Genomic DNA, 12,814 nt, shown 5'->3' with positions numbered 1-12,814 from the left:
TGGCTTTAACTAAAGCATCTGGAATTAGGCGTTTTAAATACTAGGTGTCCTGCCACAGTTATTAAGGGCAAACACCTCAATTACTTCCTCTCTCTCTCTGTAAAGACGCTTTAATGAAGGAAACTTCTATTGGCATTCCTAATAAAGAAGTTCCTTACTTGGAAAACAAAATCACGAGAAATACATAACAAACAAACAAGTGTCTGTCACAATGGTTTCCTACTAGCAAAGTTTAAAAATTTATTTAAAATAATTAATCATTTCTAAAATACTTATTTTAATTAATGCTCAATATTCCAGAATCAATGCTTTCAATATCCAAGGAAGTCAATGCTGCATCAACATCTCAACAGGAAAAAAAATCTAGAACTCTATCCCATTCTAGATTAGCTTCCTTGTTTCCAAAAGAAAACCAACCATACATATTAACACTGAGAAGAGTCAGCACATTTAAAAAATGAAACTAGAAATTTTTAAAACACTTACTGAAGGAGAGTAAAATCAGTTGGTATTTCTGGAGCTGCTATCATTTCTTTATCATCTTCTGGAACACCACTGGATTAGAAAGATGTTTAAAAACTGGTCAGAAGTCGTACACGCTTACTATTGTTTCTTCCTTCGCAGTGGACAACTTCTACAATAAAAGAAATTAATAAATATAGTGAAAATTTTTCAACACATGAAGGGATAAGAAAGTTGGAAACAAAACATCAGATTACGCTGCCCTATTTCCAATCAAACCTTTTCCTATTTAAAGATTTTATATTTTTGACTCCCTCAGTGATCTTACTACAAAGTACTGCAACAAATCTTAAAAGCATCACAGTAAAAAAAAAAAAAAAAAAAAAAGTGTTTGGCAAAAAAACTTTTTGAATAGGATGAGCAAACTTGAATGGTTCTCATTAACATCTTGCAAGTAAGAAGTTTATATTTCTAAATATATACTAGATTTAAGTTTGACCTGTAACACCATGTACTGCAGAGCCCAGGTTTCCCAGCCCCAGGATATTTCTCTTTAACCAAACCAAAACCCAATATATGTTAAATTTAAAGCACAGTATGTGTACATTTAAGGATATTATATATATAGCCTTTGTATCTCTGATTTATGAAGTTCCATGAATTTTCCATAAAGATAAGCTCTTATAACAAGTTCTTATAACCACCTGTTTCACAACTTCCTGTCTTAAAGAGCTGATAGGACCAGTTTACAACATTTATAACGTTTAAAGCATTTGACAAGACTCTAAGAACATCAAGGAAGATAATACTACGTCATGAAGAAAAACATTAGAAAAAAACATAGCATTTAATCAAGACTGTTAAATGCTTGCTTTTCAACTTATTGCCACCTATTCATAACCTTTGTTATTTATCTAATTTTCTTGTGTTTAAGGGGGAAAAACTCACTGGGTACTTCAAATGCAATATTTAACTATGCAGGCTGAAGTTTTCTATGCCAACTGCCCCAGGCTAACTTTTACACAGTTGAGTTAGGGAAGCATGATGTTCAGGTGTTTTAAAGATAGAACAGCAAGGAAAAAAAACCTTGAGAGTCGAAGTCTGCTGACTCTACAGCTTAGTGCAATGATTAGGTATTTAAGGGAAAGATTTAATTTTGGCATGCTAAGCACACGTTGCTCAATGTCTGGTAGCCGTACTTCAGAGACTGCATTTCAATCGAGCATGTAGACAGAGGCTGGACTTTTTTTTTCCTGCAAGTGCTTATTCTGAATGCTAGGGGCCACTGTAGCTTCCAGAATTCAGAGAGCTGAGGGAAAGCATAAACCCTGAACTTACTATGTTCTCTTTCTTCACATTTCACACAATTACATAAAAGCAGAGAACCAGAATGGAAAGAAATAAAGGCAAAAAGAGGCGAGGTCCAAGACAGACAGGTGAATCTCAAGACGGTCTGTAAATGCTCAAGCATGTTCCATCCCAAACACAGCAGAAGATACAAAGCTTCAAAAACATCACTGCTTTGTCACCCCATTCCGCTCTTCTCCAAAACCACATGGACACATAAAAAGCGTGTCTCCTCTTCTGCTCCATTTATACACTCTCTTTAGCAAACCATCACTCACAGGCAGGGTTAACACCCCTGTCCCAGACATTTATCTTTGCTGCCTCTGCCATTCAGTATCACCTGATTAAATTCCCCAATAAAATGGGCAAAATATACCTCAAGATTTTTTTTCCCTGGATTATCAAGCTAAACTGGTTGAACAGCAGGTATCCAGAGCCAATGCCTGGGAGACACAAGACTGTGGAGCCATGAGCACGAGAGGGAAAAGTCCCTTCTTTGGTGGCAAGGAGCTATTATACCATCCCGGCTGTCTGTAAAACTATATGTTCAGTTGGTGATGCATCAAAATGCCCAACTCTATGGATTACAAATACTTCGTATACACATACATTCATATATACAAGATTTGCTCTGATTCTTGTCAGCAACTTCAGCTTGGAAAGAACCATAGTGCACTTCAATGCCTTGGTCATCAGGCCAGCACCTGCTCTAGCATCTGGGCACGGGACAGGGGAAGGAACACAGGAGAAAAAATTAAAAGAAATAAAAAAAGAAAGGGATCCAGCTACAAAAGTTCTTTTGGAGGCCATCCTTGTGATTCAGTCTCAGTGCAAAGCAAAGATGCAAACTTCAAAACCTGCACTGCACTGCTCAGTTTCAAGTTCAGCCTGTCTCTCAACACGTTATTTCACTTTTTTCTAGCTTACATTTTTCAATGCTGAGAAGCAACAAATCTACTAAAGTGAGGATCGGGATACTGACATGCAAATACCATATTATGGCTCATTAATACAACCTACTTACAATACTAAAATTAACTTTTCCATAAAATTTTAAAGTGCTAAGCTGACCACTTGTTCACAGAATTAACATATTTTAGCTCCCTTTATGAAAAGCAAATCTATTGTCCTATCAAATTTTGCAAACATAAGCAATAAAATTCTTACAATCAGAAATGTTTTTAAGAAAAAAATTAGTAACAAAACTCTGAAAAGGGACAGGCAAACAATTAAGGAAGATACTATTTACATCAAACAAGTCAAACAAGCCACCTGACAAATGCAGCCAGCTGCAGTTTACACCAACTTGAACTTCTCGTAAGAACTGTTCCTCTCAGTACAAACCACAGAACATAAAAGAAAACATGGCACTGTTGGTCAGAATCACCTCATAAAATGGGAAAGAAATATCCAGTTCTTGCTGGATACTGAACCATTAAGCTCCTGTTTTACATTTCAAGTAAACTGGTGAGTTTCTAGGCAAGCCAGAGATGTTTTTCTTGAATGAAGAAGAAACTCGGCCCTCATGAGTTCAACCATATACTGGTATGACAGAAAACAGTAGCTACAGATAAACGCCTTGCAAAAACACACAAATAAGACTGTGAAGTACATCCAGCATAAAGCCCAAACTCCCACAATGACCAAAAAAACCCCTTGCATTTGTCCCAGTAAAGGTAATTTTAAAGAGATCTATCGGACATGACAGAGACTGTTTATTCTCAAACAGCAGGACCAGCCCAGTCCAGCATGTCCTCTCTAGCAGGGGACAACAGAAGCTGCCCAAGAAAGAACACATTTGCTTTGTTCTTATTAGCAATGTTTTCCCTAAACACCCCTTCCCAGCATCCAGAAATAACTCGGGATTTTTTTCAGGTAGTGAGGCTGTCCCTGTATTTTACAACCCCTTATCAATATTTTTCCATTAATTTCCAATTACTTTCTGAACTCAATATCCAGCAGTGATGGCATTCCACATAAGAACTCCCCCAGCCAAACTCCATACTGCCAAGAAGAACCTTCTTCACTTTGACTTGATCACTTTCCAATTTTATTTGATGTTCTCTTGTTCTAGTATGGGAAACGACTGGGACTGGTCACTCCCCATTATCCGTCATGTCAGTAAATGCCTTCTGGAAATGCAGGATGACTGCCAGCCACATATTCTTCACGCACAGACTTGACTCATTCAAAACACCCGGTTTGGGGTCAATGAGAAAGGAAAACAGTCCATATGAGCATCCTACCAGAACTTCTAAAACATGCCAAGTTCACCACAGTGAAGTCTGAAAGAGGAAAGTGAAATTCTTGCAGATGTCTTTCCAAAAAATGAAAGCCTACATTACATATTAAATGTGCTCTGATACGCAGATGATTTTAATAAGTTAAATCTAAACTGAAAGGCGTCATTAAAGGCAGCCCTGCTTCAGTTTCGTTTTGGTGTGCTCACAGAATTCCAACTTTTATTTGCCCAAGCAGATACTGAAATCTCTTAAGTCTGTGAAAACTTGCTGAAGTCACTCAACTTTGTGAAATCATAATTAAATTATTAACTATAAAAGGAAAATGTATCCTGCTGAAAGATCACAAGGTGGAGCTCTAGCCTAAAGCTAACTGAAGAAACTCCAGAAGACAGGTCATCCAGAGGTTGACCTAGTTATTTCTATGCAATAAACTTTATAATAGATTGCTAAAACTGCAATAACATTGTAGTACATTTCCTTTCGATTTATATTTAGACCACATAAAGACTCCAGAAGATTGCCGCGTTTCTTCTAAAATAAATGCACATACATTTTACTCAATGACTCCTTCAAAGACAGAAATGCATACACAGCTGCTGTGGTACGACCTGTCTCAGTATTCAGTTTTCAAAAGCAAGCAGAAGAATTTCAAAACCCATTCGAAAAGTAGAAAACATGTATCCCTTTACTGTACCCTGCCATTTAAAATTTTGTTAACAAAACATTAATGAACTAAAAACCACTGGAACAAATGTAGTAGTGCAGGAAAACTCATGATATATATAATGACACCAACTCTTCATCTAAGAGGAGTTCTATTTAAATTGTTTGACTGATAAAAGCAAGAGCTAAGAAGGAAACACTGTAAAGAACTCAAACATGTCCTCACTGAAAAACAGATTCAAATTTTAGAAGGTCATTTTTCCCTAACATATGAATAATTAAATTAGTGTGGTTGTGATCAACTCAAATATACGGGCCAAATGTTGGTATCTGGCAAAAAAGTGACAAAATTCACCAGCATGATTCACACAATAACACATATGCAATAAGCAGCTGCTGAGTGTTACCTGTCCTGTCACCATTACTGTTACATGCACGAACAGCCTAAACAAACATGAATATATCTTAACAAGCAGCCTTTCTTAAAAGAATAAGCATACACACACTAAATACAAAGAATCACAAGACTCATCTGAGAAGTCTGTGTTTCACACGCTTGTGTACATGCAGTACTCAGAGTAGCACTTATCAAGCTCACAGCAAGGTGCTTTTTCAGCATCTATTATCTGGATGTTTTGTAAGACAAACCAATAAAGCAGTTATTTTTCTGGGCAAGGCAGAGATGCAAAGTTTAGAAATGTCTATGTGGACAAGACAAAGATTTCTGGAAATGCAGGATGGTTGTCGAGAGATGTATTGATTTTTCCCTGTAAATCAGTTCATCACCTGTAAAAAAAAAAAGGGACCTCACTTGCTTAATTCAGAAAACAACAACTTCTAAAATTGTGATGCTCAAGTGTGTGGCTAAAGTTCATCCCTGAATTATTTATCTGTCCATGAAAGAGAGCTGCTGATGTTTCAGAACCAATTATGCAGCCTCAACAGCTACAATACTAGTCAGATCAAATTCAAATAAAGGATCGGAAGCATGCCCAACATCTTCCCTTAAGTATTTTGGAAGAGAAAGCTGTTAACTACATTATGCCCCTCACTCCTTTTCTGAGAAACTAGACTATATCTAAAATTTGTTTTACAAAATAAAGTTTAAAATGTAAAATAAGGTTTGGCAGTTTTTTCCCCCCAAAATAAGTTTGTTTCTTCATTTTTTTTTTCACTCATCTTGCCTTTAAAGCGAGATTTTGAGGAAATGCATGACATTCCCAACGAGTCTGAAAGATTGTGTTATTTCTAAGTGTATTACTCCTACTAATATTACACAACCTAATATTTCAGTTGCCAATAAGCTTTAAAGCAATCCTATAATTTGAGTAAAATACAGAAAACATACTTCAAGTAGCATTCTGTATTGTAACAACTGTACTTTAACATGATTTAATTACACCTGTATCAGCAGTTTTGATCATATTATGATAGCATAATCAAGACTAAACTGAACAATAATGCAATTAATACCTCCAGATGTGTGGTTGCTCTTGTGCTGTTTACTTAACGAATGAGTCCTCTAATTCCTTTACAAGAAGACCTGAACTAGACATCATCAATCCACATTATTCCGTGCTTACCAGCAGAGACATGGTCTGTATCCACAACAACAGTCCATGGTGTCGAAGTCACTGAACAGTTAACACTCCAAAAAAGAACCTAAATGACCTAATTTACACAAGTCTTATCTTTTCAGTCTCTTTCTTCAAAATTTATTTTTTTCTAAACTTCCAGCTCTTACACCCTCCCTCCCCCATCACGTCTCTCCACACACCTCTTTTCATCTTTAAAAAAAAAAGAAAAAGCAACATTACAGTGGCTGTGGATTTTATGCTAACACACTACCATTTTTTTCTTGCCTGGCCTGCTCTTTATTCAATTTTTATAACATTTGCTCTTTAGTTCACGCATCAAGTCTGCTGATTGAGGGATTAACAGCCATTTCAGAACATGCTTTCTGACACTGTGGGCTGCTGCTGAAAGCAGTACTCTCCCTTCCCACACCCAAAACACAGAGGAAAGTTTCTGCTCCCTCCTATACCTCGAACCAGCAGCAAGCAAGTTATGAAAACAAAACAATTTCCTTCCCAACAATTCGGTCTCCATTGGATCAGCCAACTGAATCAACGCCTCTTGCAGCCACACAAGTCACTGGATGCAGTATCTGAAGTAGACTAACTGTACTCCTTTATAACACCAATGACTAGCTTTGCCACTACCAGCGCATCACCAGCAGGACCTGAGATACTGAAGAGAAGTGGCAAACTGGAGTCCTTGCAATAGCTACTGCTAATATTCCTCTCCTTTCCTTTGGTGGGTGGCTGCAGCCAACCGTTGGTTGTTGTGTGGCTCTGGAGAGGCAAAGCCAGATGCTGTGCTGGGCTCCCACTTGTGCACCCAGCTACCTGCCAAGGGAAGAGGTGGCCCTGCAGGGAAGCACCTATCCTGTGACCAGCCCATCGAAGGCAGACAAGCATGTTCTACCTGAAAATGCATCAGGCGCCTGCTCAGTCTCCGTTATTGCCATCTCAAAGCATCCTCCTTATTCCTTCTCCAAGCACAATCCCTACATTTTCATTACATAGCAGACTGCACATATACCTACATAACCTGCTGCTGCTTAACAGTCTTCAGATGAGAAGCCCAGCTAGCAGCTGATGGTGATCGCCAGAACCTGAGACACAGACAGCCAGGGAACAACCAAACATGGAAAACACAGGTCCCCAGAGGGAATGTGAACAGAAAGCTAAATTTGTTTTCACTGTTTAATGTTGTGACAGCAAAAGCTTAAATAGGCTTTATTTGGAGGCAAAGGGTGGTTTGAAAAGCATATCAAAAAAAGTCTAAAACCTAAAGTGAAGGTTGAGACTTCACCCCAAGTTTGGAGACTTGAAAGTGAGTAAGGTGCAAATGCCACTCTAATAACTCTGCCAACCTCAACTTCATCATCACGTATTCTCCCTCTCATTAAAATATTTTTTGAACTTCTGCTGTTTTTATTCAATAAATATGTGCAACATTTATTATGGAAGCAAAAGAACTTGCTACAATGCTTCACAGTCATAGGGTTACTCATTAAAATACCATTAATAGTGTCAGCATCTTTATTGCAGTAAGTTAAATACTATTTTGAAATACAAATATATTGTTATGGTTTGAATCATAACATAAGATTTTTATATTAGTATTTAGCAATCTATACTGTACAGTACAATATGAGTTTAAAACACGTAGAATAACCGTTACTAAATACTGAAATATTTATCACCTGTACAATAAACTAAGTATCACCCTTAGTAAAGACAATTATACCTAGATTAATCTCCAGTGATTCTGCTCAGCCGTACTCCTGAGCTCTGCTGAAACACACCTGAAATTCCCATACATCTTTAAAATGGTTTGAGTTTCAATGTTTTTCAAAAAAGGCAAAGGTAAGATAACAAAAGTAGAAGTTACACCTCATTGTGTCTGTCACGTCTTTCCCTGCCAAAGAAGAGATGGCTTCCAGATGTTGCAGTCCAACTGCATGGAAAATGAGACTCTCAGGAAGAATAAAAGCCAAGTCGGATGACAACCAAGATTTTTAAAAAAATAGGAAAGAAGAAAAAAAGTCACATATGCCTACTTAAACAAGCCAAAAGAGGAGTGCTAGTTCATTTATAATACAAGACAAGCATACCTCCCAGCTGCCTAAACACCCTAATTTTCCAAACTAAACTACAGAATAGATCAATATGTTCCTTTCCAGACTACTTTTTTTTTTTAAAAATGTAGTCCTTTCCATGATGCCTCAAAAATTTTACTCTTGTAAAAGCTAGGGATGAAGATGCACATGCACTGTTCACAGTAAGCAGGTAACCAGCTGCACAGTAAAAGCCTAGAACAGGATTAGCATGGTTCAAATGTGCAGCCAGCACCGATGAATTGCTTCAGTACACACAGAGGCAGGGTTTTCCAACCGATAAGGTATCCCATCTGGCAACTTCTATTTTTTGTTCTTCCACTGATCAATGTGAGCCTGCAAGTTGTCTTGCTTTACAGACGCCTCAGCTTCCCCTCCTACCACACAGATTTTCCTCTTTGAAAAGTCCAGGTCAGTGGGGCTTTGTCCTCAAAATTTTGCTAGGGCATTTCTAAGAACTGCATTTGATTTTAAATTCCGGAGGAGGGACTACACTGTACATGCTGCAATAGCAGCAGCTGCTACTGTACGATACAGTCAATATTAGATGACTGAAATAAGGGAAAACCTTATAAAACAAAATTACTGAAGAGTGGAAAGTAAAAATCCCTCAAGTCCATCTCCCAGAGTCTGCTCACATCAGCCCAGGTTGTAGCACACTTTAGACAGTCCTTTGAAGAGCCCACTGTACTCCTATGCCCTGTAATCCCAAGCATTCCAAGAGAAGAGAAAAGAAGAACCAGCTCGGTTCTGCATTTTGTGAGCTGAGACGCACCAGACTTTATTAGCTGAAGCTTCAACACTACATAAAAATGGTTGAATTGCTTCCAGAGAATAACTAAGTCCAGCACAGAAACAAACAGAAAAGCATACAAGCACAAGTCAAAGTGCATTAGTCTCAAAATGGATATTTAAAATATTTTTTTTTTGGGGTGGGGGGAAGGGGATGGGCAGAGAGAGTGGAGGGAGTGGGATGGAGGTGGTTGGCATATAAGAACACTTCATGCTCCATTCCCCTTCCATCCTGCTTTCTTCCCACACACTAGCCCACAGGGTTTTTTGTAACAGGGCTGGACTACTACCGGCATCCCTTTCTTGGGCATCCTAAGGGCCACCTGCAGCACCACAGCAGCCCTGCACCCCAGATGCAGTATGCTCTCCTGGCACCCTCAGCCCAATGACCACCAGCATTGTCAGCCTCACAACAGCTATAGAAAACCAACCACAGTGAAGCTCCAAAACCTGCCACTACCTTGATGTTTGCATAAATAACCAAGAGCAGTCATCTGTGCCTCAAGGGCTGAAATGAAAATCTATGACATCCGAAAGGGAAAGGAATATATAAGAAACAAGGAATAAAAACATCATGCTACATCCAAACCAAGCAGTATGACAGCTAAAACCTAAGCCTTTCATAAGTGGATTATGGCTCTTTCAACAATCAATCTAAATAACCATCCTTACAAAATAAAATTCAAGCAACTACTCATGTATGCAAAAGTTGGCTTCACTTCTAAAACAGAAGACATAAAAACCTTGTTATCTTGCATTAAAAAGTTATCTCTGCAATTCTGCCAACCTCAGAACATCTGTGCTCCATACATCCTCAGTCATAACTTGAAGATTTTTAATACCCAATATTTTGTTCTTGTTCTCCCTCATAACATTTGGGCTAAAATCCCAACTGGTTTGTTCAGAGATTTGCAGCACTGAATACTAATTTTATATGAAACAGCAATTGTGACGTGCATGGCTTTCCCACACACAATTTAGAGAACTGAATATATCCCCAATGCAGAAGGCTAATAATCCATTAATAAATTTGTTACCAGATTAAAAAAACACACATATTATCATCACTAAGTCTAAAAATCACTCTCTCTCTTTTTTTCATCCCAAATCAGAACCCTCTTAAAAAATCTTGTGGGAGAGATGACCGGTGCTAATGCCTTACTTATGGGGACCTAAAGTTAGCTATTGACATTCATCAACATCCAGAGGAAACCACTTGGCCACTTGCACACGTCCTAAGAACACTGTAAAAATATTGGCATTATTCAAATCAACAAGTTCTTTCAACTCAGTAATTGCTTACTTGTGGCAGGTAATAAATTATGCCAATTGGGAGAGCTATACCATACTGTGTTTTAGGAATGCTAACGTGAAGAAAAAGTATCAAACCCAGTTTTTTTTTTTTAGAGACGAAACTAAACATTTTACTAAGTAAGCTGACAAATGCTGAGAAACTCTTGATGTGTATAAAGTATTCCGAAGCAAAGGTTAGTGAGATTTCTCCTTTTGAAATTATCTTCCTTTGAAAGTCTCTCAAATACCATGCATTAGGCACCACAGGGATGCAGGAGCATCCATTCCATACAGATTTAAAAATATGAAATTTACAGCTTGTTAAATCAACCAAAATTAAACATTTGGTTTCTTCACTTAATCTATAGAGAAAAAAAAAACATCAAAAAGCTATGCCCTTACATGTTTGTTCTTGAGTAAATTCATCATGTAAGAAAAGCTAGAAGCTCCCTCCTCCTTCAAGAGACAGTTTGAGCCTACAGCTAAATTTGTATTTTGTTGAAATTTTACTAGTCAGGCTATGTGAGTATCATAATTTGTAGTAAATATTTTACTTGAACAATGTTCAAGACATAGAAAATACTTTCAAATCTACAACTATCCCACTGCCTAGTCCAGCCACACAGTACAAGCTGTTGAGACCAGGTAGTTACTTTCATTCTTTTTCCTGTATTTTCTTCCCAGGGAAAAAAAAAAAAAAGCGCAGTAGTGCCAGATGTCTCCTAAATAAGCTACATGTGCTATGATTCCTCCCCCTTCCCCCACTCCGAGAGAGGCAGTCTGGAACCGGGTGTACCCTATAGTACGAGTTTGCTGAACTCAGACCTGCCCCATGCTCTTGGGATCACATGGAACTCCCAGCAGTCTTCTAGGCCTGCGAGGTCCCAGTTGCTCACCAACGCCCTCACCTCCAGCAGAGGAAAACAAGTCTCACATGCTAAGGCGCAGGTTTTTTTTTCTTTTTCTTCCTCACAGCAGAGACAAGAATGCCACCTTGGGCACAAGCGAAGAATTCAAGCAATTGTTTTTCCCTACCTCAAACAAAAGAACCTCCCTTTAGCCATCACAGTTTACCAGTTCCTTTAATACAAGACATAGCAAACCCGGTTTTCCCTGCTAAATCAGTCACCATGTACAAGTAAAATGCAAAGTAACATTTCACTGCGTGCTGACTGCGTTTACAGCATGTGTATTTTAATTCATACAGTACTTTAATACTTGGTGATTCTGTGTGGCAAATTCAGACAAACGGACTGCTGAACAACCTTTTCCTAGGGCTCTTAAGAAGCCGCAGCCGTGGGGGGAAACCCAACTACATCAAATATCATCATTCCATTGAACAAAAACCCCAAATAACAACAACAAACCCAAAACAACAAGAGAAAACAGTTTTTCACATTTCATGTTCTCTGGTTTACAAGCCAGATCTATGGGTGACAGCTCATCCTCACTGACAAAGACAATATTCTGACCCACAAATAGGGAGGGAGTAAAGAGCTGACAAATCACATTTTGTTGACTTTCTTACATGGGTGGTAACCTCCAATAGAGGGATGGAAACCTCAGGAGTTCAACTATCCACTCTTATAGTTGTCCAACAATGACATGGAAAAAAGGCTTCAGTCACTCACTACAGCTTCAGCTTTTAATTTACTACCTGAACTGCATCACCTTCTTGCGGGTTTCAGCTGCTGATCACATCTGACTTAGCAGTATGAAATGACCTCTAATTATTAAAACAAGAATTGCTAGATTGCAAGTGCTGTATCTATCCACACATCTTCCCCAACAATTACTGTGGCTTCATAATAAACTGCATTCCTACTCTTAGGGCAGGCTTCTCTTCCTCTGTTTGGTACCAAATTCACAGATATCCCTTTATCTCCCCACAATCAAACTGGAAATGGGTAACTCAGCAGGCAAGAACAAAAGGTACTGTTAAATGTACACAGGGGGGTTCAGTCCTGCTTTAGCTTCTCTGACTTTTCTCAGTGAATAATAATTCCATCTGTTTTAAACAGTGCATATTTCAAATAACCCCTCTTCTGTCTAACTATCTCCTTCCCATTGCTCTAATCTTTCTACTCCATTTTACACTGTACAATGATGCAAGCGTTGTACTGAGATAAGTCAATACGCTTTCTCTAAACCACATATTTTAATTTCTGAAACACAAAATTGAGTCTAGTTGAATTCCCCTCATTAAGTTATTCAGTTGTTCTTGCTGCTTATTCAAGAGCAGTGTTTCTTTGGCTTAATTAGCCATCAATGACATAATATTTACTAGTCCAGTGTTGAACTCGGACTCCAATCTTACTTATGGGTAACA

The 12,814-nt window shown here is 38.3% G+C and overlaps 1 protein-coding gene across 4 annotated transcripts in view; it reads right to left on the bottom strand.

The window, feature by feature from the left end:
* The window catches only part of STAG2 (stromal antigen 2), an 80,613-nt gene that overhangs the window by 39,965 nt on the left and 27,834 nt on the right, over positions 1-12,814 (bottom strand). For all 4 annotated transcript variants that reach the window (XM_054076067.1, XM_054076064.1, XM_054076066.1 and 1 more), the window contains exon 2: positions 487-634. In XM_054076067.1, coding sequence (XP_053932042.1) covers positions 487-530 — 44 coding nt within the window. In that variant the 5' untranslated portion in view covers positions 531-634. The remainder of the gene's footprint in view (positions 1-486; positions 635-12,814) is intronic.

The sequence above is a fragment of the Cuculus canorus genome, chromosome 10 (assembly GCF_017976375.1).
Source record: "Cuculus canorus isolate bCucCan1 chromosome 10, bCucCan1.pri, whole genome shotgun sequence".
Lineage (NCBI taxonomy): Eukaryota > Metazoa > Chordata > Aves > Cuculiformes > Cuculidae > Cuculus > Cuculus canorus.
This window is presented reverse-complemented; position numbering and strand designations above follow the sequence as displayed.